We start from the raw sequence: 25,491 nt of genomic DNA, 5'->3' as shown, positions 1-25,491 counted from the left end.
AATTAGTTCACACCAATTCATGGATGCCCAAGTTAGACCTTCCTTAAACTAATCAAGAGTGGTAGCACCTCAACCAAGATGTTCAGTGATCCCTCCCCCCTTTTGAATGGCTTTGAAATCTGTTCTAGAGGTGTATTTTTTACATTGGAATTGTGGCATAAATTTGATCAGTAAACATGATGGAGCTGTGTAGCACTGATAGCGCCTGATGAGACGTTTGATCACTTCTTTCATGTGAAACGCACCGAGCAATCAAAAACCTTGAATGATGTTCATACATTTGCCATGCCTTCCTGTGAAGTAGCTTCGTGTACAATCACGTAGAAGTCAGAGCAAGCCACATACAGGAATGCACGTCTGAACAACATCTGCAATTTGGAGGGATCGTCGATTACCTGAACATATTTTGCACAGTCTGTTGCAGAAAGATCGTTGCATTGAATAGTGCTTGTTATGTTTTGTAACTGCAGAAACTAATCAAACGAGCAACGTAGGAGCCAGGATGAAATGCCTACTTAGATTTATTTCCCTATTTTAATAGTGAGGCATTCATAACATGTGGTGGCATGATGACGTGTGCCATTCGCTTAGTTTTACAAATAACCCATAATGAATTATGTAAACAACAAAGAATGCTTAATCAAACAACACACACAAAATGCTAGAGGAACTTAGTAGACCAGGCCGCATCTATGGAAAAGAGTGCAGTTGACGTTTCGGGCCGAGACCCTCCAGCATAAGCTAAACACTGCACATACCATTTGTACCGTGAAGCATGGTGGTAGCTGCATCATGCTGTGGGGATGCTTCACTGCAGCAGGCTTGAGAAGGTAGAGAGTAAAGTAAATGCAGCAAAATACAGGGAAATCCAGGAAGAAAATCTGATGCAGATTGCAAGAGAACTGCGTCTTGAAAGAAGATCCGTTTTCCAGCAAGACAATGACCCCAAAAACAAAACCAAAGCTACATGGGAATGGCTTAAGACATCAGAACCCAGACCTCAAACCAATTGAGAATTTATGGCTGGACTTGAAAAGGGCTGTTCACTCACAATCACCATGCAATCTGACAGAGCTTGAGCAGTTTTGTAAAGAAGAATGGGGAAAAAATCGCTGTGTCCAGATGTGCAAAGCTGATAGAGTCCTATCCACACAGACTCAAGGCTGTAATTGCTGCCAAAGGTGCATCTACTAAATACTGACTTGAAGGGGGCGAGTAATTACGCAATCAATTATTTTGTGTTTAATAATTGTAATAAATTTAGAACAATTTGTAGAAATTTGCTTTCACTTTGATACGAAAAAGTCTTTTCTGTTGTTCAGTGTCAAAATAGCCAAGCTAAATCCACTGTGATTCAATGTTGTAAAACAATAAAACATGAAAATTTCCGGGGGGAAGTGAATTCTTTTTATAGGCACTGTATATAGACATTCACAGCATACTATATTTTTAATTGTCCCATTCAGACCTAAAGATTTAGTTGCTGTGGAGGAATTCTTACTCTTGTGGGATAATGCCTTTCCTGACAAGGGTGGGGGGGGGTGGGGTTCACCCTGCTGGCAGGTGAGACGTGGCTGTGAAACAATCTCAGGTTCTGCAGCCTCCTCTTCAGGTTGTAGGAGTTGATTCTGGGACTGCAGGAAGTGGTTCTGACACCTCTGGACAGCTTTCTTCTCGAACAATTGACTCTGCTGTCCTCGATGTGTCATCTCTAGATGACCTCAGATGTAATCTCCACCATGTGTGTCCTTAATCTTTCCAAGTACCCACGTTTGATCACCTCTGTAGTCCCTCACCAGGACTGCCGGTCCAGGCGTGAAACATCGAACCAGCCCTCAATTTGTCTCAGCTGTTTGTCTGCATAATCTTTCTGAGATTGGGTTTGAGGAGCTCTAAACGTGAGCGCAAGGGATGACCCAGGAACAGCATAGCGGGTGAGTTGTTGGTTGTGGAGTGGGCCACATTGTGATATGCAAGGAGGAAATCCTACTGCTAAACATATCTTTACCTCCCCCTCCTCCACTTCCACAAGGATTGCTCCCTCTGTGATTCTCTTGTCCATTTGACCCTCCCCATTAATCTTCCTCTTGGCACTTGACCCTACAAGCGGTTTAAGTGCTATACCTGCCCCATAACACCTCCTCCCTCACCTCCATTCAGGGCCCCAGGTGAGGCAACACTTCACCTGAGAATCTGCTGGGGTCATCTGTTGTGTCCAGTGCGCACAATGTGGCCTCTTCTACGTTGTTGAGACATGTCATAAATTGGGGGACCGCTTTGTTGAGCATAAGTTTTCTCTGCAGTGATAAGGAAAGGTATTGCATGACTGCATCTATACAATAAGCCAAGGCATCACAAGCAAGCTTCACTGGATGATGTGGATCATAATGTGTGAGTACAGTGTCTGATGTCACAATTTCCTTTGCCTTTTTGAAAGACATGTCATGCTGCTTTTTCATTGTCATTTCTTCTCGATCTGTAGTATTGAGTTCAAGAAGAGGGGCACAGTAGCCAGGCTTGGCAGGAACTGGTTATAGTAATTTTTAAAATCCTGTGACACGTCCTTTGGCTTTGGTCGATCCACCACTGCTTGAATTTTCTCAGCACACTTGTGTAGTCCCTGTGCGTCAATGGTGTGACCACAGTAAGTGGTGCTTGATTTAAAGAATACATAGGAGTCAGACATGCTTTGCAAAACTTTCGTGTGGCATTTTCATTAAACACTATTTTACCCTTGATAATTTTGGTTTGTTTGCTTGATTTGTTCAAAGCCATCCTTGAACACTGCTGTAGCATCATCCAGTACCTTTCTTAATTCACTTTCAGTTGACTATTGCACAGAGTGTGGCGTGCAAATGGTGGATCGATCTTTATCAAAATGTAGTTGTCTCAGTCAGTCACGCCCCCACAATGCTGGCCCTCCTGTTTTTTATCACATACAAGCCCAAAGTGGCTTGTTGGTTATTGCATTTCACTGTTACAAATGTCATTCCCACAGGAGTCATCTCTTCAGTATAAGTTCTTTGGATATGTGTAGGTTTCAGTTCAATGTCTTTGAAATACCGTTCAAGCTCATTTTGTGGAATAACTGAAACTGTATCCATTCCATTTTAATTAATTTGCCGTTCACTGCTGATGTAAGCCTTATTGCTTGTCTCTTGTTAATTTTCATATTTTACATCTGAAGGCTATTCAGTCCTGTGCCCCTCTCATTATTATCAGATTTTTCATCAACAGCATGCAGATTATTCTCCTTTTGAAACTGCAACTTGACTTTTTAGCTTCATCTCTTCGATGTACTGCCCATTTATTTTTGTGTGCCCAACGAGCTATTCGTATGTGTCCTACTTTGTTGCATTTATCCTACTAAGTTTCACATTTAAATCTGCATTGATCTGGTGTATGTGAGCACCTGCTACAATGGTAACACAATTTGTTCAGACAGGGACGCTTCCGTTTAGACTTCACGCTCACTTACATTCCTGACTGCTGTTTCTATTGATACAGTAATTAGGAGCCATTTTCGAATGCTTTCTTGTAAGGTTCAATAAATGAAACAATCTCTCAGTGTATCATTAAGCCCATTACTGAACTGATAATGCTTGGACAATTGGACATTTTCTTCGATTCAGTCGCATAAGCAGAAATGGAGTACCTTCCTTTTGATTCTCCTTATGAAACCTAAAGTGTCCTACAATCAATAATGGTTTCAACTCTAAATGTTTTTGAAGTACATTCATGATATCAGCAAAGCTTGTTTTGGCTGGTTTGGTTGGAGCAGATAAAAATCTAACCAAACTGTATGCTTTTTTTACCCATTACGCCAGTAATACTGGCACTAGTTTAAGTAAGAAAAATGCAAGAGCCAGGATCAATTGGTTGTCTTGATTTTTCCCCCTCTTTTATTTAGTGAGATGCTCACACATGACTGGTGGCATGATGGTGTATGCCATGCATGTACTTCTGACATGTAACCCATAATGATGTTTGCTTAATCAAATAATATTTACAATATTACTGAGATATTAAATACACTACAGTGTTGAAGATAGCAGAGGTTTTGCAGTGTGTTTGGCTGGATATAGCTGGCTTTAACTATTGGGCCTCCAGTACGACTGAGAAGAAGGTGTGATCACTCTCAAAAGTGGAGGTCAAAAGAAGAGTGAAGAAGAACCTTGGCAGTGAGAGACTGACTTCCAAGAGTTTTCAGAAGCAATATTCCACATTTCTGAAGAGTGCAATTTTCTGAGTAAGTGGTAAGAGATCTGAAACCTGTTGCAGGAAGAACTTTTGCCACTATGCCTCAGCTACTGTCTGCAGTGACAAGCATCATGGGGTGATATGAATTTAATTTTAGCATCATTTTTGGCAGAAGCAGTAGCTACATATGCCACATTTTGTTTTTGTAAATTCCACTGCTGGGGTGCTGATTCCTCGAGTGGAAAGCTACAGACATTGCTGTTATATAGGTTTGACTTATGAGTAAATTTCCCTAATGTTCAAGTAGAGATGGGAATATTTGTGATACTTCAGACATCGTGTGATTCTAGAGCTGTTCTTGAACTGCAAAGACAATTATTCCCTAATATTCAGATAGCCTTTGGCCTCACAAAATAAGTCTTGTAGCCAACTGCAACTTGCATGACTTTATCATTTTGAACCCAACTGTTGTGATTGCCATTGGATCTAAATGTCTATAACATGCCCAGTTGATGAGGTGCCATTGCTCAAGCTTGCGTCGAGCCTCTTTATAACAATGTGGAAGGCCACAGACATGTAGAGCAGGGCGGGAGTGGGATGGAGAATTAAAGTTCCAGTCAACTGAAAGCTCGGTGCTATCTCTACAGTTTAGTAGCAGGTACTCTGTAACATGGTCACCCAGCTACATTCGGTTTCTCCAAGGTGACATTGTGAATCAATATCAAATTCAGCAACCTCGGGTAACTCAGTTTCTGTGTCAGAACTGGCCAGTTCTGTAGTCTGTCATTCATCTGTAATATTGGCTCTGTTTCCTTGTCCACTTCTATTGACAGATCTGCTGAGTGTTTCCAACTACACCGCACTTCACAACTTTCCTAATAACACAGCTTTTATGTTGTTCAATGTTATTTTCCTCTCTCTACTTAACTGCCCTCATTAACCAAATATCAAAAGCTTATCTCAACAGTACCTTGACCGAACCCTATCAGAAATGTTCTCTTTGTGTTATCTAACACTTTCGCCCTGTGCATTCAAACTAACCTGTTTTCTTCCTGTTCCAGTTCCTTCTGCCTGGTACATCAATTCAGTTTCCATGTCCACCGATGATATCTGACTTGCCTGGTGGTTCTAGCATTTTTGTTTTTATTTAATGCTTCCACTATATGCAGATTTTTTTCTTTTCATTTACTGAAAAGTATCTGGACCAGGCACTTAATTGCTGTAATTAAAAACTTCTTAAATATCAAATGCTAATCTTATTTTCGAAGCTTTCTGACACCATACTTTCCACAGTAAACTTGCTCTGTTAAGGGAGAATGAAACGCTAAGATACTGTATGATTTAATACTGAGCTACATTTTACTCTGATGTTATCTTACCTTCTCTATCCTTTGTGCTTTGTTCTTTTCTAAAGCTACACTCGATTCCCATCTCCACCCAACTTGTAATTTAAACCCTCCTCCATCGTATGATCAAACTCAACCGCTCTGACAGCAATGTTCAAAGTTCAAAGTAAACTTATTACCAAAGTACCTATGTCCCCATAAACAAGCCTGATTCATTTTCTTGCAGACATTCACAGTAAATACAAGAAATACAATAGAATCAATGAAAGACCACCCCCACCAATATGCAAAAGGTAACAATGTGCAAATACAAAAAGAATAATATTCAAGCAATAAATATCAAGAACAAGAGATGAATAGTCCTTGAAAGTGAGTCCATAGGTTGTGGGAACATCTCAGTGATGGGGTGAGTGAAGTTGGGTAAAGTTATCCCCTCTGGTTCAAGAGCCTGATGGTTGAAGGGGTAATAACTGTTTCTAAATCTGGTGGTGTGGGTCCTGAGACTCCTGTACCTTCATCCTGGGGAGCGTGACCTGGGTGGTGGTGGGGTTTGATGATGGATCCTGCGACAGCGCTCGGTGTAGATGTGCTCAGTGGTGGGAGAGAAGGCTTTATTTGTGATGGACTGAGCCGTATCCACAACTTTTCGTGGGCACTTCTATTCAAGGGCATTGGTGTTTCTGTACAGGCCATAATGCAACCTGTCAATGTACTCCCCACATATCTATAGAAGTTTGTCAGAGTTTTAAATGATATGCCAAATCTTCACAAACTTATAAGAAAGTAGAGGCATTCCCATGTTTTCGTTGTAATTTCATTTATGTGCTGGAGCCAGGACTGATCTTCTGAAATTATAATAATAGGCATCCGTTAGTCTCAGGAGTCCATGGATTTGCGCCTTGGAAAGTTTCCAGGGTGCAGGCTTGGGCAGGGCTGTATGGGAGACCGCCTGTTGCCCATGCTGCAAGTCTCCCCTCTCCATGCCACCGATGTTGTCCAAGGGAAGGGCAAGGGCCGATACAGCTTGGCACCAGTGTCGCCATAGAGCAATGTGTTGTTAAGTGCCTTGCTCAAGGACACGATACACTGCCTTAGCTGAGGCTCGAACTAGTGACCTTCAGATCACTAGACTAACACCTTAACCACTTGGCCATGTGCCAACACTTCTGAAATTATAACACCAAGGAATGTAAAGTTGCTGGCCTTCTCCACCTCTGATCCCCCAATAATTCCCTCCGTTCTGTTGAGGTGCAACCCATTTGGTTTGTATGGGTCTGACCTCTGCAAGAATTTGAAGTTTACAGTCTGTGCTTGTCTCTTTCTTGGATGGATGTAGAATCCTCACTAGAAAGTCCTTTGTGAATAATTGACTGTTTGTAACAATGATGTTAAATGCAGGAAAAGGCTTAGTAAATACAATTGTCAGTGAATTTTTCTAAAACCTGAAACAAGTCTGAAGATGTATCGAGAACAGGTAACAAGTAGCCTTAGCTCAGCTGTGCCTTCTTAAACAATTTCTTACACATCAAGAATTGGGTCTTTTTCAATAAGAGAATGTACTGACATGGAGTTCTATAAGTGGAAGATTATGTTGTCGCAGCCTAATCAAATGCACGTGGCTAAAACTGAGACCAGGTATTTCTTCAACATACCCTGAAACGCAGAAGAATGTATGGCTGGGTGTATATTTAATAAAATACTGCTACACACCAACCCTATTAGACAACAAAAGCACGTTTCTAGCTTGTGCCTTTTCCATCATAGAAATTATTCTAAGTGTGTGGTTGAATGGGAGTTTCCATCCCATTTACAAGAAGGATGTAATCTTTTTTATTTTTTAGAATAAAGATTTACAATTATTAAAGGGTAATGAAAGGTGGTTTCTAACATGAATACAACACTTCAAAAAATCACAGATTAACATTAACAACTATTATAAAACCAAATAGGAAACTGATGAACACATTGTTTTAAAACAAGCTACTTAATTTATCTTGCACTTTGAAGCTCAAAAATACTTTTGACTCAAACACGAAGAGATCTATAGATGCTGGAAATTCAAGCAACACACACAAAATGCTGGTGGAACTCAGCAGGCCAGGCAGCATCTACAGGAAGAAGCACTGTTGCCATTTCAGGCCGAGACCCTTCGTCAGGACACTAGTAGTTAAATATAATTCAAGACTTTTTAGGTCATAGATTCTCATTACTATTCACTTTACAGGGGATATGGTTGCTGATCTTTCTCAAGCATTTTAAGATGCAAGTTTAACAGAAGCTTCCTGTTAAATGCAAATCAGGTAATAAAATACTCAGCAGAGTGGCTTAAGAAATTGACTTGAGCTGAGTCATGGTATGTCATGAGCAAATAATAAGATCAAGATTGAGCCTCCAGCAGTAGAACAATTTGACTTCCAAACATGCATATTAAAAAAATAAATCAGCAAACTTTGAAGACATATTAGGCTTGGTATTAGTTATAATGTTTGTGTCTCTTATTAATGCCAATCTTTGAGAATGCTGAATATTTGACTTTAATTCAAACCAATACTTCATCTTATAAAATTAATTCTCCATGGATAGGTTGGGGCATAAATACACCATTGGTTTCTTTTACAAATAAAATTAAGGTTAAGCAAAAGGTGATAATGGAAATAGAGGTTGGCCACTTCCATTTAATTTTTGCTAGTACTATTTAAAGACAGCATTAGTCAAATCCATTTTTTGTTCATCTTCTCTTTTATTCTGTTTCCTTTTACTTGTATTCCTGTTTTATAATATATCAGTGTTGGAGACACTGGGTACAATTTTAACTACTGTTTTGAATTCAGATAATTCATTTTCATGCGGTTTTATTTGGATTTGTTTCTTAAGTGTATAGAATTCTCTTTAATGGACACTCAGAAATATTAATGATTTCTGATCAATGGTATTTTGCTTCCTGAATACTTGTACTTGTAATACTGGCCTTGTAAATGAGAAGACGTACTGAACAGAACAACATGCACACACTTCCAAATGTACACTAATGAATGAAATCAAACAGTTAGCTTAACTCCAACTGAAAATTAGCAATCAAATATAAATTTAGATTCTTTTGTCTTTTGAGAAATTGTTTAATAACATTGTTTGATGCAAACACAGTAACAATGCTCTGAGGGCTAGCATTTGCAAGAAATTTAAATCAAGCTCTTTGGATATAAATGGGCAAGTACTTAAACAGATTTCAGAAATTAATTAGTTGCTTCAGAAAAGTTTTCCTGTTCCTTTGTTAAAATTTGGCATTGTGGAGCTAGGAACAAAAAAACAATAAAACCCTCAATCTTGGTCCACTATTCTACCAATAGAGATTCTGCAGATGATCAAAATCTTGAGCAACACATATAAGAATATGGAGGAACTCAGGAGGTCAGGCAGCATCTAAAGAGGGAAATGAACAGTTGATGTTTTGAGCCAAGATGCCTCAATCATCCTCTACTACTCAATTAAGTTTTATTCCTCTGAAATATTCAATCAAATATTATCCACAATCATGTAGAAATCAAGCATAACAGCTGTGGGGTCACTTGAATTGCCCATTATCATTGAACTCTTTTCAAATGCACTTCTTATTACTTCATTACCAGAAACTCTTACTTTCCTAAGATGGCTTTGGAATATCTATAGAGGCACTTGTACTACATTTTGCTCTATCGTATTGGGATCTTCAGCCATTGTCTATCTTTTCTGCTACAAGCTGGTGTACATCTTTTGCTGGCTAGTGATTCCGACAATTAGATTATTATCAATCAGGATACATTTCTGGGAATGAGGGTGTTAATGCTGTTTTTGCATGTCATCCTCTCATTGGCTAAATGCCTATGACATAATAGGTGGAACTTGGCTGAGTGCTCTTAAACAACATGGCCACGTTGAACAAATTGGTTTTGCTGAGAGATTATGAATAATCTTCAAGACAATGATGCGTGATCATAATCTCTGGATTACTACCTGAGCGACAGCCAGATTTCCAGAGGCTAAATATAATTAGAGAAGTAAACAAGCGAATCAAAGTTTGGTGTGGGAGAAATAGATTCTGATTGATGAAGTATTGGCCCCAGTGCCATTGGAATGGCAGCGGAGAATGAAAATCCAAGCCTGATAGGAAGAGGCAGAAATATATGAAAAATTGCGCAGGAGAGAGTGAATCTAGAGCAAAACTTGTAACATGTAAAACTATGGCTCTTCACTGGAATGAATACTTCATTTGTAACAAGATAGATGAGTTAACAGCATAAGCAGGTAAGTCAGTTTGATTTTACTTACTATTAGAGCAGTTACAGGCTATCTAAGACCAGGAATTCAATATTCCAAGTTATTCAGTGATCTAAGAAAATCAGCAAAATGGGAAAGGAGGAGAGATAGCATTGTTATTCAAGAATATATCAATGCAATATTGAGTATTGCTAAAGAGACAGTGGATCCTGACATGGAAATAGTTTGGATAGAATTGCTGGGATAAGAAAGTTGTTATTTTCAGAAATGACTGAAACAGATAAGTATTCTTTGAAGTTTAGACAAAAGTGGGATGGTCTTGAAATAAATTCTTAAGGAAGGTATGACAAATTTGACATTGTTATGTTTGCACCAATGGAAAAGTCTCAACAAGGGACAGAGTTAGACCATAGGATATAGGAGCAGAAGTAGGCCTTCCAGCCCATTGAGTCTGCTCCGCTATTCAGTCATGGGCTGGTCCAATTCTTCCAGTCATCCCCAGTCCTCTGCCTTCACCCCATATCCTTTGATGTCCTGGCTAATCAAGAACCTATCTATCTCTGTCTTAAATGCACCCAATGACTTGGCCTCCACAGCCGCTCATGGCAATAAAATCCACAGATGTACCACCCTCGACTAAAGTAATTTCTCTGCAACTCTGTTCTAAATGGACGTCCTTCAACTCCAATCTTGAAGTTGTGCCCTTGATAGTTGAATGTGGATCTCTTCTAAAACTGAGACCTCTAGGAATTTCTTCTTGCAGAATGACAGGAATCTCTGAAATTCTTTAAGCAAAGGAGTTGTGGAGGCTAGATCACTGGAAATATTTAAAGTGGATGTAGATATTTTGTGGGAGATTGGAGAATTGAGGGCTTTGTGGAATTGACAGAAAAGGGGCTGAGTGCTGGGACCAAAAATCATGATTGTTTTGAATGATGGGGCAGACCTGAAGACCAGACACTCTTTCTCTTTCTATTGTTTTCTCTTTTTAATTTTAATTACATTGCAACTTTTGATTATGTTGCTCTGGATTTTGATTTTCAGAGTCATTTTTAAGTGAAGTTACTTGTGAGATGAAGAGCAGCATAATAGATTCATACACCAATGTTACGATGTTGTTCCTTGCATAGGCCAGGATACTTTTTGTATATTACATTTCTGTATGTTGTATTTACTGTCATCATTTGCCCATTTCTGCTACATCTTAGCTCAGATAGTTCAAATGCCTTTTAATAGGTGCATACATGGGTTTTACTGTAAATTACTTCCTGTCCACAGCAAGTCAATTTATGACCCATTCAAGGTTCAACCCATGTTAAATTATTATTACGAATTGTAAATATTAATTTCTTTCTTTGAGCTTCAACTCATTTTCCCTGAACTAATTTATACTGAAATCATTCTATGTTATTTTAAAAGTGGCATCATATATTTTCACAGCAGGTTGCTAACTACCATCACACACTTCCAATTGTCTTAATGAATTCCTTTAGGTAATCATTTGAGTGCTTTGGAAATTCCATATTTTGCTGTGTACATTTTGTTTTATTTGTTTTTTTTTATCACTCTCTTTTTATCTCTTCCCTTTCCACCAAACAGTAGGCCCAAAAGCTCCTTACAGGTGAAGTTCACCACTTCCACTTTCGTCTTCTCCATTTGATGCTCACAATGTCAGAATCAGAATCGGGTTTTATCATCACCAGGGTATCTCGTGAAATTTGTTGCTTTGTAACAGCAATACAGGGCAAGACAAATTATAATTTATCATTAGGAATATATAATAAAGTGGTGCATAAAGAAAGCAAAATAGTGAAGTAGTGTTCAAGGACCATTCAGGAATCTGAGGGTGGAGGGGAGAAGCTGTTCCTGAAGTGTTGAGTGTGCATCTCCTCACTAATGGCAGACATGAGAAGAGGGCATGTCCTGGATGGTGAGGAACTCACTGATGGATGCCTTTGTACTCTAATGTAGTCTCCTCTATTGTAGAAAATTCAAACACAAATTGGAAGATGGCTTTGCAGTCTGGAGGGGTGACTCCCGAGTTTCCTATTGCCAGTCACTTCAATTTTTCATCCTGCTCCTCTGTCCTCTGCCTGTTACAATGCTCCAATGAAGCCCAATGCAGGCTCAATGTCCAACTATGCACATTACAGCCTTCAGTACTTTGAACAACGCTCAAGAAGCTTAATTCCAACCTGCTTGAAGCAGTCCATTTAATGGCAACCCATCCAACCCCCTAAACATTTATTCCCTCTTCCACAGCACACAGTGGTGTTTTGTGAATATTGTTGCAATTATTCACCTAATTCCAGCAGGATTTCCCAAACCCGATCCTGTGGTGTGGATCCAGTCAACTGCAACTCCTGACAATCATTCACACTGTCTGAAGCAACAATGCACGCTTCTATGTTCCTGCTTCCCTTTATAGAGCACCCTACAGAGTGACACAATTCAATGTGTTAACGGCCACAGCTTTTTTTCCCCTTTGGAAATACAGTAATTGGTTTTCAGATCAGTAACCAGGGAAAAAGAATGCATCCAAATTTCTTGGCTCTTATCTTTTCCAATTTTGTTTCTTCCTGTCTGATAAACAAATTTGCTCAGATAATATCACAACATATTCGAATATTTTCATACAAAATATTCCACTGAAAACAGATGTTTATATTTTAGTTTCAGAATTCCGACTGTAGTTTTACCTGTAGTCTAACATTGTTACACTGCAACCACTATGATTCACACCCTGTTGGAATCAATTCTACCAAGCGATATAATATTTTTAAAACTGGAGGGAACCTCTCTTTGTACACACTGTATCTCCCATCGGTATTGTTATGTACTGTGTTGTATGACGTGCACGATCATAGTCTTTGACCATGATTGTTCCTGGCAAATTAGTCTACAGAAGTGGTTTGCCATTGCCTTCTCACAAACAAGAGAAAATTCTGTAGATGCTGGAAATCAAAGTAATACACACAAAATACTGGAGGAGCTCAGCAGGCCAGGCAGCATCTATGGAAAAGAGTCAACAGTTGACGTTTCAGGCCAAAACTCCATTGTCATTGCCTTCTTCTGGGCAATGCCTTTACAGATGGGGACCCCAACCATTATCAATACTCTTCCAAGATTTTCTGCCTGGTGTCAGTGGTCGCATAACCAGGCCTTGTGACATGCAGTAGCTGTTCATACAACTATCCACCACCTGCTCCCATGGCTTCACGTGACCCTGATTCGGGGGGGGGGGGGGGGCGCGAAGCAGGTACTACACCTCGCCCCAGGGTGATCTGCAGACTAGCGAAGGAAAGAAGCACTTTACACCTCCTTTGGTAGCAATGTTTCTCCAACCTGCCACCCCAAGTGTATCCCCCATCCTATCAAAATGATTGTAACGTAATGCCAGATGCTGAAACTAAATGAAATGCAAATAGACAGTAATAATTATGATATTAAACAGCAGCAAGTCTCTACAACTGAATGATGCCTCAAAAGAGACCTTTGAAAAGAAAATTTGTAATAAAACAAAACTGAAATAATTATGCATATAAAGGTTTACCATACTCAATTCTATCAAGTTCAAAAATTACAATATTAAAATAAAAAATTGTAATAACCACAGAAAGCATGAAAAATTAAATGCAAAGAAAAATCCTCAGCAGCCCATCAAACAGTGAGATTTTCACAAATTAAGACTTCGGGCAGCATCCACGTGCCATTTGTATCCCATGTTTTAACTGTGGGTTTCTCTCCCAGGAAAATGGGGATTCCTAGTGGAAAATTAGCTTCTTTCATTACCAGCGAAAAGAAAAATTATTTCCAGTGAACTGCTCTGCAATTTGCTAGTGTGACAAAATAATTTGGTGAACAAGCTTCAGTCCATATGGAATCTGAACTTGCATCATCTCTCTGTGAACTTGTTGTTGTTTGGTTTACATATTCTGCATAGGTGTTCAATAATATGTTTTAGATGAACACCATATGTTGGTAAATAGGCTGAATCGACTGTGATCCGTCATTTAGCTGAGGATAGATTTCTGCACATAATTATGTCACGTTTAACAAAAAAAACACAAATGATTGATTAAAAGAAGTTAAAACAAAGCCAAATTACAAGTAATCTGTTACTTTGAAGAATTTGCCTCGGCTGGCAATAAAATGGACTTTCAGTGGCAGAAAGGTTTTTTCTTGTCCACTTACTATGTTCAGAAAATATTTGAGACCTAATACTGCTTTTCTATGATTATTTTGCCAAAACTGCTGTAGAAAGTAGCATTTGTAAGGAATTCCATGGGTTGTGTTTCTGGAAGGTGGAGCAGATTAAAAATTTCCTTCATGAGATTCATCTGTGAGCAGCAGTAGTTTAGTTATAATTTTGATGTTTACAAACAATTCTCCATTCTTTGACCAAACTAATTTATGATAATAAACTTTAGCTATAACTCCCAGGAATGCACAATCAACAGAGTACCTGCTCTGCAGTCTGCAGAAGCCAGATGGTATGTACTGTAACTCTAGTTGAAAGTATTCAGTTCTGAAGGGAGAAATGCCACAGGGTTCGATAATGGAATTAAAGAAAACATTCCTTAGATCCAACAGTGAACAGAAGTTGATTCTCTTCGATCTTTACCCTTAGGTCCCCCAGGGAAGCGAGGCAAAACAGGAAGAAGAGGAGCCACTGGTAAGTTTTGTATTCGAATTACTGTTTTCCTTGGCATGTACATATGGTGTGGTGAATTACATGACTTCTCCTGCCATTCTCAGAAGAAAACAGCTTTGAACCTGATTTTGCAGTTTGTTCTTCAAATCTCTCCTACAGGTATTTCTGTTTAATGCAGGCATTTTCTCCACATTTTAGATGTAGCCATTTTTTTTACCCCTTTCCTGTGTCTGTGACCTCGGTCTGAATGGTTGTACACTTGCAGCGCCCTAGAGGTAAGTCAGAAGAGGAGAAATAAATTGCTGCTGCCAAAGTCACCTCTTCAGGAAGTGAGCAATTTCAGCAATTGAACAAAGTAAAGAATTTGAGATCTTTGCCCTTTCTTCCACGCTCGGTGACGGCTGCTCAGAACAAGCCTGTCAGTTTTTTGTAGGGTTGCCTTCACTGTGGAGATGAGGCAAAGCATAGCCAGGTGGAGTGCAAGGACGATACGTACTGCCAGATGTCCTTTCCATCCCCTCCTAGCCAAGCAGGCAGGTCCAGGAATGACCCTAATAAGCGGGTGCTGGAGAGGTAGGTTTTTTTTGTTTAATTCTTTCTTTCTTGAGGCACAGTTACAGCAGTAGGGACAGACAGGATAGTGGAATGTGGGGTGTGGGAAGGCGGGGAGACCTCTGCAACTGCAAGAAGTGTATCCAGCTGCAGCTTCTTTCAGACCTTCTAACGAATTGGAGCTGGAACTGGATAAACTTGGAGCATTCGGGAGGATGAGGGATTGACCAACAGGTGATCTAAGGAGGTAGTTACACTCAAGATCTAGACACAGGTAGCTGGGTATCTGTCAGGAGGGGCAAAGGGATGGGCAGTCAATATGGAATGGCTGTGGCCATTCCTCTTGATAAGAGGTATTTCACTTTGGATACTGTTGGGGGGGAGGGTGGCCTAGCAGAGGAAAGCTACAGCAGTCAGGTCTCTGGCACTGAATCTGGCTCCTTGTCTCAGAACAAAAGGTGGGGACGAAGGTGAGCTGTAGCGATAGGTGATTCATCGGTTAGGGTAACAGACAGGAGGTTCTATAGATGAGAATAAGACTCCCGGATGTTCTGGGTACCAAGGTCAGAGATGACTCAGATCAAGTCCACAGCATTCTTGAGTGGGAGGGTGAGCAGCCAGAGGCTGTGGTCCATGATGGTACCAATGACATGGGTAGGAAGGCTGACAAGGTCTTGCAAATTGAGTTCAGGGAGTTAGATGCTAAATCAAAGGACAGAACCTGTAGGGTTGTGATCTCAGAATTGCTACACGTGCCAGGGGCCAGTGAGGCCAGACGTAAGCAGATCATACAGTTTACACATGCATAAAGAGATCTGCAGGAGGGAGGGCTTCAGATTTTTGGATCATTGTGCTCTCTTCTGGGGAAGTTGGGATTTGCATAGATGGGACAGTTTGCAACTGAACTGGAGGGGGACTAATATCCTTATATCCTAGTGGGAATGTTTGCTAGTGCTGCAAGGTTGGAGGGGGGGAGGGTGGATTTAAACTAGAGGTGGAGGGGGAATGGGAACCAGGGCTCCAGGGCAGATAGTGGAGTGGTTGTGGGGAAAAATGTTGCAAAGCCTAAAATACAAAGTCAGGAATCATAAGTTTGAGCACGGTGGGACTAATGTCCTAAGTTGTGTATATTTCGGTGGAAAGAGTATTGTAGGAAAAGTAGATGAGCTTAGGGCACGGATCAGTATGTGGAGTTATGACATTGTAGCCAGTAGTGACAGTTGCAGGAGGGGCAAGATTGGCAGCTTAGTGTTCTAGGGTGGTAGAATGGGAGAGATTAAAGAGGAAAGGTTGGCATTGCTAGACTTGGAAAATGTCATAGCAATGCTCAGACAGGCTGGACAGCTGATCTGAGGTTTTATGGGTGGAACTGAGGAATAAGAAAGGTATGACCATATTGATGGGGCTATACTATAGACCACCCAAAAGTCCGCAGGATTTAGAGGAGCAGATTTGTAGAGAGATGACGGACTGTTGCAAGAAACATAAGGTTGTGATAGTAGGTGACTTTAACTTTCCACTTATTGACTGGGACTTCCATTCTGTAAAAGGGCTGGATGGGACAAAGTTTGTCAAGTGTGTCCAGGAAAGTTTCTTTAATCAAAACATAGTGTTCCCAACTAGCGAGAGTATGATCTCCTATTAGAGGCCGGGTTTAGAGGTTTGTGTACACATCTAGTGATCACAATGCTATTAGTTTCAAGGGAATTATAGAGATGGGTAGGTTCAGTCATTGGGTTGAGATAATAAATTGAAGAACTTTAATAGTAGCAGAAGGGATCTGACAAATATGAATTGGGATAGGTTATTTTCTGGCAAAGATATAAGGAGATTCAAGGAGTAGGAGTGAGTGCCATTGTTATTACAAAGGAAAAAGTGCTAGGCAAACTCAAAGGTGGATAAGTCATCTGGACCAGATGAGCTACATCCCAGAGTCCTGAGAGGGGTTGCTGAAGAGATAACGGATGCATTGGTCATCTTCTTCCAAGAATCACTTGATTCTGGCATGGTCCTCAAGGACTAGAAGATTGCAAATGTCACTCCACTCTTTAAGAAAGGAGGAAGACAAAAGAAAGGAAATCATAGGCCTATTAACCTAACCTCAGTGATTGAGAAATTGTTGGTTTCTGGAAAGAGAAATCTTCCCTAAAAAATCTGTTAGAGTTCTTTGAGGAAGTAACATGCAAGGTGGATAAAGAAGAGGCAGTGGATGTGATTTACTTGGATTTTCAGAGGATGTTTGATAAGGTACCACACATGACAGCAGCCTTGATGTTGAAGATGTCCATGAAGCCATCAGTGAGCTGGTGAGCACACTCCCCGAGTACTCAGTCTGGAAGGTTGTCTAGTCTGGCTGGATTGACTTTCTGCAGAGTCCCTCTCACATCTGCTGCTTTTGCAGACAATGGCAGCTCACCTGGGAGGAGGGCAGCTTTCGTGGCCGGTGTTGTGCTGCATGCCTCAAAAGTGTGCATAAAGTTGTTTAGAGTGTCAGGGAGGGACGTATCTCTAGTACCGTCAACACTGTTCTTCATTGTACAGTCAGTAATGCCCATCTAAGATGAGCTTTCTCCTAGCTGCTCTGAGAGCAGTTCTGTCATGGAATGTGAAAACAGCATCCCAGACTTTTAGTAGTGACTGCACCTCTGCATTCAGCCAGGGCTTCTGGTTAGGCCGTGATATAACTGTTCTTTGGGTACTAACACTGTCTACACACTTACTGAGTGTCTCTGAGTGGGAAGAAAGTCTCTGTTCCCGCCAATACGGACAATTACATTACACGCTGCATCCGCAAAGGAAACAACATTATGAAGGACCCCACACACCCCTCATACAATCTCTTCTCCCTCCTGCCGTCTGGGAAAAGGCTCCGAAGCATTCGGGCTCTCACGACCAGACTATGTAACAGTTTCTTCCCCCAAGCTATCAGACTCCTCAGTACCCGAAGCCTGGACTGACACCTTGCCCTATTGTCCTGTTTATTATTTATTGTAATGCCTGCACTGTTTTTGTGCACTTTATGTAGTCCTGGGTAGGTCTGTAGTCTAGTGTAGCTTTCTCTGTGTTTTTTTTTACGTAGTTCAGTCTAGTTTTTGTACTGTGTCATGTAACACCATGGTCCTGAAAAACAACAAAGGGTATACTTTGCATCGAAAGGATAAGCAGGAAGGCATAGTCAGTGGTGTGGCTCTGTTAGTAAGAAATGGAATTACATCTTTAGAAAGAGGTGACATAGTGTCAGAGAATGTTGAATCTTTGTGGGTGGAGTTATGAAATTGCAAGGGTAAAAAAACCATTATGGGAATCCTATATAGACCTCCAAATAGCAGCCAAAATGTGGGGTTGAGATTGCAAAGGGAGCTGGAAAAGGCATGTAATAAGGGTAAGGACACAATTGTAATGGGGACTTCAATATGCAAGAGGATGGGGAAATTAGGTTGGTGTCAGATCACAAGAGAGGGAATTTGTTGAATGCCTATGAGATGGATTTTTAAGAACATCTTGTGCTTAAGCCTTCTTGGGGAAAGGCTGTCTTATTTTGGGTGCTGTGTAATAACCCAGATCTTAATAGGAAGCTTAATATCAAAGAACCCTTAGGAGGCAGTGATCATAATATGGTTGAATTCATACTACAATTTGAGAGGGAGAAGCATAAGTCACATGTATCAGTATCGCAATGGAATAAAGCGAATTACAGAGGCATGAGAGAGGAGATTGCCCAGGTGGATTGGAGGAGGATACTGGTAGGGATGATGGCAGAGTAGAGGTGGCTGAAGTTTCTGGGAATAGTTCACAAGATGCAAGTCAAGTCAAGTCAAGTCACTTTTATTGTCATTTCGACCATAACTGCTGGTACAGTGCATAGTAAAAATGAGACAACGTTTTTCAGGACCATGGTGTTACATGACACAGTACAAAAACTAGACTGAACTATGTAAAAAAACAACACAGAGAAAAAAAACACAACAACTACACTAGACTACAGACCTACCCAGGACTGCATAAAGTGCACAAAACAGTGCAGGCATTACAATAAATAATAAACAGGACAATAGGGCAGTAAGGTGTCAGTCCAGGCTCTGGGTACTGAGGAGTCTGATAGCTTGGGGGAAGAAACTGTTACATAGTCTGGTCGTGAGAGCCCGAATGCTTCGGAGCCTTTTCCCAGATGGCAGGAGGGAGAAGAGATTGTATGAGGGGTGCGTGGGGTCCTTCATAATGCTGTTTGCTTTGCAGATGCAGCGTGTAGTGTAAATGTCCGTGATGGCGGGAAGAGAGACCCCGATAATCATCTCAGCTGACCTCACTATCCACTGCAGGGTCTTGCGATCCGAGATTGTGCAATTTCCGAACCAGGCAGTGATGCAGCTGCTCAGGATGCTCTCAGTACAACCCCTGTAGAATGTGATGAGGATGGGGGGTGGGAGATGGACTTTCCTCAGCCTTCGCAGAAAGTAGAGAGGCTGCTGGGCTTTCTTTGCTATTGAGCTGGTGTTGAGGGACCAGGTGAGATTCTCCGCCAGGTGAACACCAAGAAATTTGGTGCTCTTAACGATCTCTACCGTGGAGCAGGGTAGATATATCCCGCAGAGGAAAAGTTCTCAAATGGCAGAGGTAGGAACCATGGCTGACAAAGGAAGTTAAGGACTGCATAAAAGCCAAGAAAAGGGCATATAAAGTAGCAAAAGTGAGTGGGAAGTTGAATGATTGGGAAGCTCTTAGAATCCAACAAAAGGCCATTTAAAAAGCTGTAAGGGAAAAGATGAACTATGAGGGCAGACTAGCCAATAATAGAAAACAGGATACTAAAAGTTTTTTCAGTTATATAAAGAGTAAAAGAGGAAGTGAGAGTCACTGGAAAATTATGCTGGTGAGGTAGTAATGGGGACAAAATAAATGCCAGATGAATTTGATGGGCACTTTGCATCTGTCTTCACTGTGGAAGACACTAGCTATATGCCAGAAGTCAGTGAGTGTCAGGGAGCAGGAGTGAGTGCCATTGCTATTACAAAGGAAAAAGTGCTAGGCAAACTGAAAGGCCTTAAGGTGCATAAGTCACCTGGCCGAGATGGACTACATCCCAGCGCCCTGAGAGAGGTTGCTTGAGAGATAACGGATGCATTGGTCATCATCTTCCAAGGATCACTTGATTCTGGCATGGTCCCGGAGGACTGGAAGATTGCAAGTGTTACTCCACTCTTTAAGAAGGGAGGAAGGCAAAAGAAAGGAACTTATAGGCCAATAGCCTAACCTCAGTGACTGGGAAAGTTTTGGTATCCATTATTAAGGATGAGGTTTCGAGGTACTTGGAGACTGATGATAAAATAAGTCAAAGTCAGCATGGTTTCTGCAAAGGGAAATCTTCCTTAAAAAATCTGTTAGAGTTATTTGAGGAAGTAACAAGCAAGGTGGACAAAGAAGAGGCAGTGGATGTGATTTAGTTGGATTTTCAGATGTTTGATAAGGTACCACTCATGAGGCTGCTTAACAAGGTAAATACCTATGCTGTTGCAGGAAGTATATTGGCATGGATAGTGGAATGCTGACTGGCAGGAGGCAGCGAGTGAGGATAAAGGAGGCTTCTGGTTGGCTGCCAGTGACTAGGGTGTTCCTCTGGGGTCAGTATTGGGATCGCTGCTTTTCACGTTGTTTGACAATAATTTAGCTAATGGAATTGATGGCTTTGTGGCAAAGTTTGTGGATGATACAAAGATAGGTGGAGGGGTAGGTAGTGCTGAAAAAGCAATGATTTGCGGCAGGACTTAGACAAATAAGAATGGACAAAAAAGTGACAGATGGAATAGTGTTGGGAAATGTATGATAATGCATTTTAGTAAAAGGAACAATAGTACAACTGTTATCTAAATGGGGAGAAGGTTCAAACATCGGAGGTGCAGAGGGACTTGGGGTCCTCATGCAAGACTCCCAGAAGGTTAATTTACAGGCTGAGTCTGCTGTAAAGAAGGCAAGTGCAGCATTGGTATTTATTTCAATGGGAATAGAATATAAAAGCAAGGACATAGGCTAAGACTTTATAAGTCACTAGTCAGGCTGCACTTGGAGTATTGTCAACAGTTATGGGTCCCATATCTCAGAAAGAATGTGTTGTCATTGGGGAGAGTCCAGCGAAGGTTCATGACGATGATTCTGGGACTGAATGGGGTTAACATATGAGGAGCGTTTGGCAGATTTAGGCCTGTACTCACTGGAATTTAGAAGAATATGTGGGGATCTCATTGAAACCTACCAAATGTTGAAAGGACTAGATAGGGTGGATGTGGAAAAGATGTTTCCTATGGTGGGGGTATCTAGAGCTAGAGGGCACAGCCTCAAAATTGAGGGGCAACCTTTTAGAACAGAGGTAAAAGGAAATTTTTTCAGCCAGAGTAGTGAGTCTGTGTAATACTCTGCCATAGACTGTGGTGGAGGCCAAGTCTGTGGGTATATTTAAGGCAGAAGGTGATAGTTTCTTGATCGGTCAGGGTGTCAAAGGATATGGCGAGAAGGCAGGTGTATGGGGTTGAGTGGGATCCAGGATGGAATGGTGGAAGAGACTAATGGGCTGAATGGCCTAATTCTGCTCCTATGTCTTGTGGTTTAATGGTCTAATGGTCTAATTTTGATCATCCATCAAATTTGTAAATTAATTCTTAGGTTTGGCATCAAGTCGATTGGGATTTACTGAATCCTTATGAAGTTATTAAAGCCATTGCTCTACCAGCAGTAAGAGATGCTACCCTTGAATGCGGTACAACTGTGCTCTTTTCTCCTAAATGCAGCTGTGCTTTTCTGGTTTTCAGTGAGCCTGACGGGTACACCTATTGATACAGCGATAAAACTGTCAGCTCAAGCTTCGCACGCAATCCTTTCAATGCAATGTAAATCATCTTTGGCAGAATTCCTGTCATCACTGATACAACTACCACTGCAGATTTATTGGACCAATTGCCCAACTCTAATCTGTGTTATTTATGCCCGAAGCTGTCTTTCTTGTATGTAATTGTTTTGTTCTGTCTGTCTAAGTCCTTGGGCACAAAACCCCTGTAGCCAATTTGGAAAAGTAACACTACTCATACCCATTTATAATGACATTTCTGTTACCTATTATGATACATATGGTTCACATGTATTAGCGTTAATAAGAAAACAGAAAGGTATCCTGTATGAATGACATTATTCACAAAAATGTCCCCATCTTACTAGGGATACACAGGATATTAATTTCTATGTGGTTATTCTGTCAGTTACTAATGAATTTGGGACTATTTAGTTCTGTTTTAATTATTTTCTTAAATATTTTAAGCCCTGATTTTCTCCCGAGGGACAGGGGCAAGGTCTTCCCCTGGATTCCACCTGATGCTGCTGCCAATGACGCACCCCCCTTGGATAGAGCAACTATTACAGTTTGTAACAAGCTGAGCATACAAACCCTTTAGACTTTGCTCCAGCCTCAAACCTAAACAAGTTTCTGACCGCTGGTGTTACCGACTTTGACCCAGCTCCAGTCACGTACCCAGCACAAGGCATCGAATGCAATCCATGTCATGACACTACAAGAAAGGGCTCTAACACCCCCCGTAATACATGGCCAGCTGTGTAAGTACGTAGGTCCCTTATTGGTAGATCAGAGGGTACATGTAGAATATTGTATATGTAGAATAACTTGATGAATGGATTTAGGTACCCAACGACGCAAGGCATGGTGTTTCCTCTGCATTTGCTCACACATGTCAAGTCGAGTTTATTGTTATATGCACAAGCATAGTGAAGTACAGATACAGTGAAAAGCTTGCTGCAGCATCTCAGATGTGTAGATTCTGACATACACCTATCATTTGGGCACAATTCATTGCTTAAAGATTGCAGAACTTTGGGTGCGAGTTGAGTAAATTGGGTAGTCCCTACTATTTAACTGCATTTTATTATAACTTTCAAGTAGAATATGCCAGTGCTGGTTAAGCTTCATCGACTTGGACACATTAATCAATTTCTCCCTCCACAGATGTTGTCTGATTACCTGCATTTTCTGCTTTTATTGTTTTTTATTTATGTTCATGGCATAAAAGTCGCTCTGGCAATGAAGAGCAAATGCAGATTCTTAAGCAAGAAACAGTCCATCCCAATGCATTTCAAATTATAGTCAGAGACTTCAACCAGGCTTGTTTGAAGAAAACCCTGCCCAGTTATCACCAGCATATAAACTCTAGCACCAGAGGTCCTATCTAGACCACTGCTATAATAAGATAAGGAATGGCTGCCATTCCTTGCCCAGACAACATTTTGGTAAATCAGATCACGTGGCTGTTCTCCTTCTACCTGCATAAGCCAGATCCTAAAAAGCAAGGCTCCAGAGGTTAGGACAATAGAGTTGGTTGCAGGAGGCAGAGGAGCGATTACAGGATTGGTTTGGGTCAGTGGACTGGGCCATGTTCAAGGACTCATATAGGGATCTGAGTGAATACACCATGGTTATAAAGGGCTTCATTAAAGCTGCTGTAGATGCATGTGTCTCCACTAAACCCAATCAGAAGCCCTGGATGAACCAAGATCTACTGAGGACCAGATCAGAGGCATTCAGATCTGGTGACCAGGAAAACTACAAGAGGTGCAGATATGGTCTCCAGAAAGCCACCTCATGTGCCAAGTGGAAATTCTGGACCAAACTTGAATCAATGAGAGTTACTCAACAGCTGTGGCAAGCCTTGACTGCTATCACCTCCTACAACGTTGAACCAAGTGACATGGGAGACAGTAGGGCTTCGCTTTCAGATGAGCTCAATGCCTTTTATGCTGGCTTTGACCATGTGAACATGGAGAAGCCATCCCAAACCCCCACATCCCCCCAATGATCCACTGATCTCAGTCTTTGAAGCTGAAATGCGGGCTGCCTTCCGGAGGATGGATCCTCAGAAACGTCTGGAACGGATGGGGTACCTAGCCACATACTAAAGACCTGCGCTGACCAACTGGCTGCTGTGTTCACTTGTTCTTTAACCTCTCGCTTTGGCACAGTGTGGTACCCACCTGCTTCAAGCAGGCGTCATTTGCACTGGTGCCCAAGAAGCACGAGGTGAACTGCCCTCCAGGACGATCGCCAAGTTGCACATATCCATAGTGATGAAGTGTTTTCAGAGGTTGGTGATGAAACATATCAGATACCTTGGTTCCGCTCTAGTTTGCCTACTGGAGCAACAGGCCCAGAGCAGATGCCATCTCATTGGCTCTTCACTCAGTCCTTAAACATCTGGAGATTCATCAATGCTTCTGCATCTTCTAACATCTAACACTTTCTGCTCCATGTCATCTATGTACCTCTTCCTGAATGCTCAATCTTGGAGAATACAGATGATAAATATTCATTTGAGACATTGCCCGTGTCACCTGGCTCAACACAGCGATTTATTCCTTCGCTTCCTAAAGAGATTCACTCCTTCACTGGCTACCCTCTTGCTTCAGACATACTGATAGGATGTTTTGGAATCAAAGGCTCCTTGAAGACCTGCAAACATACAGTTAGCAATAACTCCTGATTGTGATTCAATGTCTGTGGACATAGTATAATGGTCAGGATCTACTTTGATCATAGGTTTTTAATATTCACAAAATAATGGGAACACAATTTGGATTTAAAACTGGGTGGGTGTTTGCACTAGTTAAGCCAATTATTACACCATACAAGCCAGCATAAGTAATGAGAAGTTCAAGACTAATTTGCCAAAAACAAGTGGAGGATGAGGTGAATTAATTAAAATTTGTAACCTAAAACTCAAAAATAGGTTTTATTGCTTCCTTAGGTCCCAGTTTTTGATGTTGACTTGGGATTGCTCCTCTGACTAGAAGTCTATTAATGCTATTTTTATGGTCTGATATATTACAGTGAATATGGAACTTGGTAACAGCAAAAAAAAAATTTTAATTGGTTCCACATTTCAGCTGGATTTGAGAAAGAGCATTCAGGTCTTTGATATATTGGCTCTCATTTATTGCTGTTTCCTATTTATAATTAAAAGCTCTCAATATATGCAGAAAAAAACATTGAGCTTAAAGATGCTCATTGCCCCAAAAGGTGCATTAGGCAGATGGCTTGACCCAGACCAGCAAACATTTTATCTAAGGGTATTGCACTGGCGTGGTCATAGCCAGTGAGGCCCAGGACTGAAAAGAATCAGTCCTGTACACTTGGGTCATTTCTTTAGATACTTCTCCATTGCAGAGTGCAGGAAGGAAGTTAGATGAGCCCTGATTGTGGCAGAGGTCCAAAATGGTGAGATAAGCTTGCAAGTTTAAAAGGGAGGGAAGGGGTTCATAAGAGAATCTGATTGGTCTTAATTACTAGATAGTTCAGGGCAAGGGCTAAAAACTGAGTATGGAGGGGAACTGGAGGGATTGATTGTTGCAGGAGTGGTTTGGAGAAGTTATGATCAGAGGTTGATGAAATTTATGATCAGTTACTGGGAGGGCTGCAAGTTGGCATGAGGGGAAAAT

General features: G+C 41.1%; 1 protein-coding gene across 1 annotated transcript in view; it reads left to right on the top strand.

Annotated features, from left to right (window-relative positions):
• LOC140739323 (uncharacterized) overlaps positions 1-25,491 on the top strand; it is a 145,425-nt gene that overhangs the window by 13,165 nt on the left and 106,769 nt on the right. The window contains exon 4 of the mRNA XM_073067506.1: positions 14,431-14,475. Coding sequence (XP_072923607.1) covers positions 14,431-14,475 — 45 coding nt within the window. The remainder of the gene's footprint in view (positions 1-14,430; positions 14,476-25,491) is intronic.

The sequence above is a fragment of the Hemitrygon akajei genome, chromosome 15 (assembly GCF_048418815.1).
Source record: "Hemitrygon akajei chromosome 15, sHemAka1.3, whole genome shotgun sequence".
NCBI classification, from domain to species: Eukaryota; Metazoa; Chordata; class Chondrichthyes; order Myliobatiformes; family Dasyatidae; genus Hemitrygon; species Hemitrygon akajei.
The sequence above is the reverse complement of the archived record's forward strand: the minus strand, read 5'-3'. Positions and strand labels throughout refer to the sequence as shown.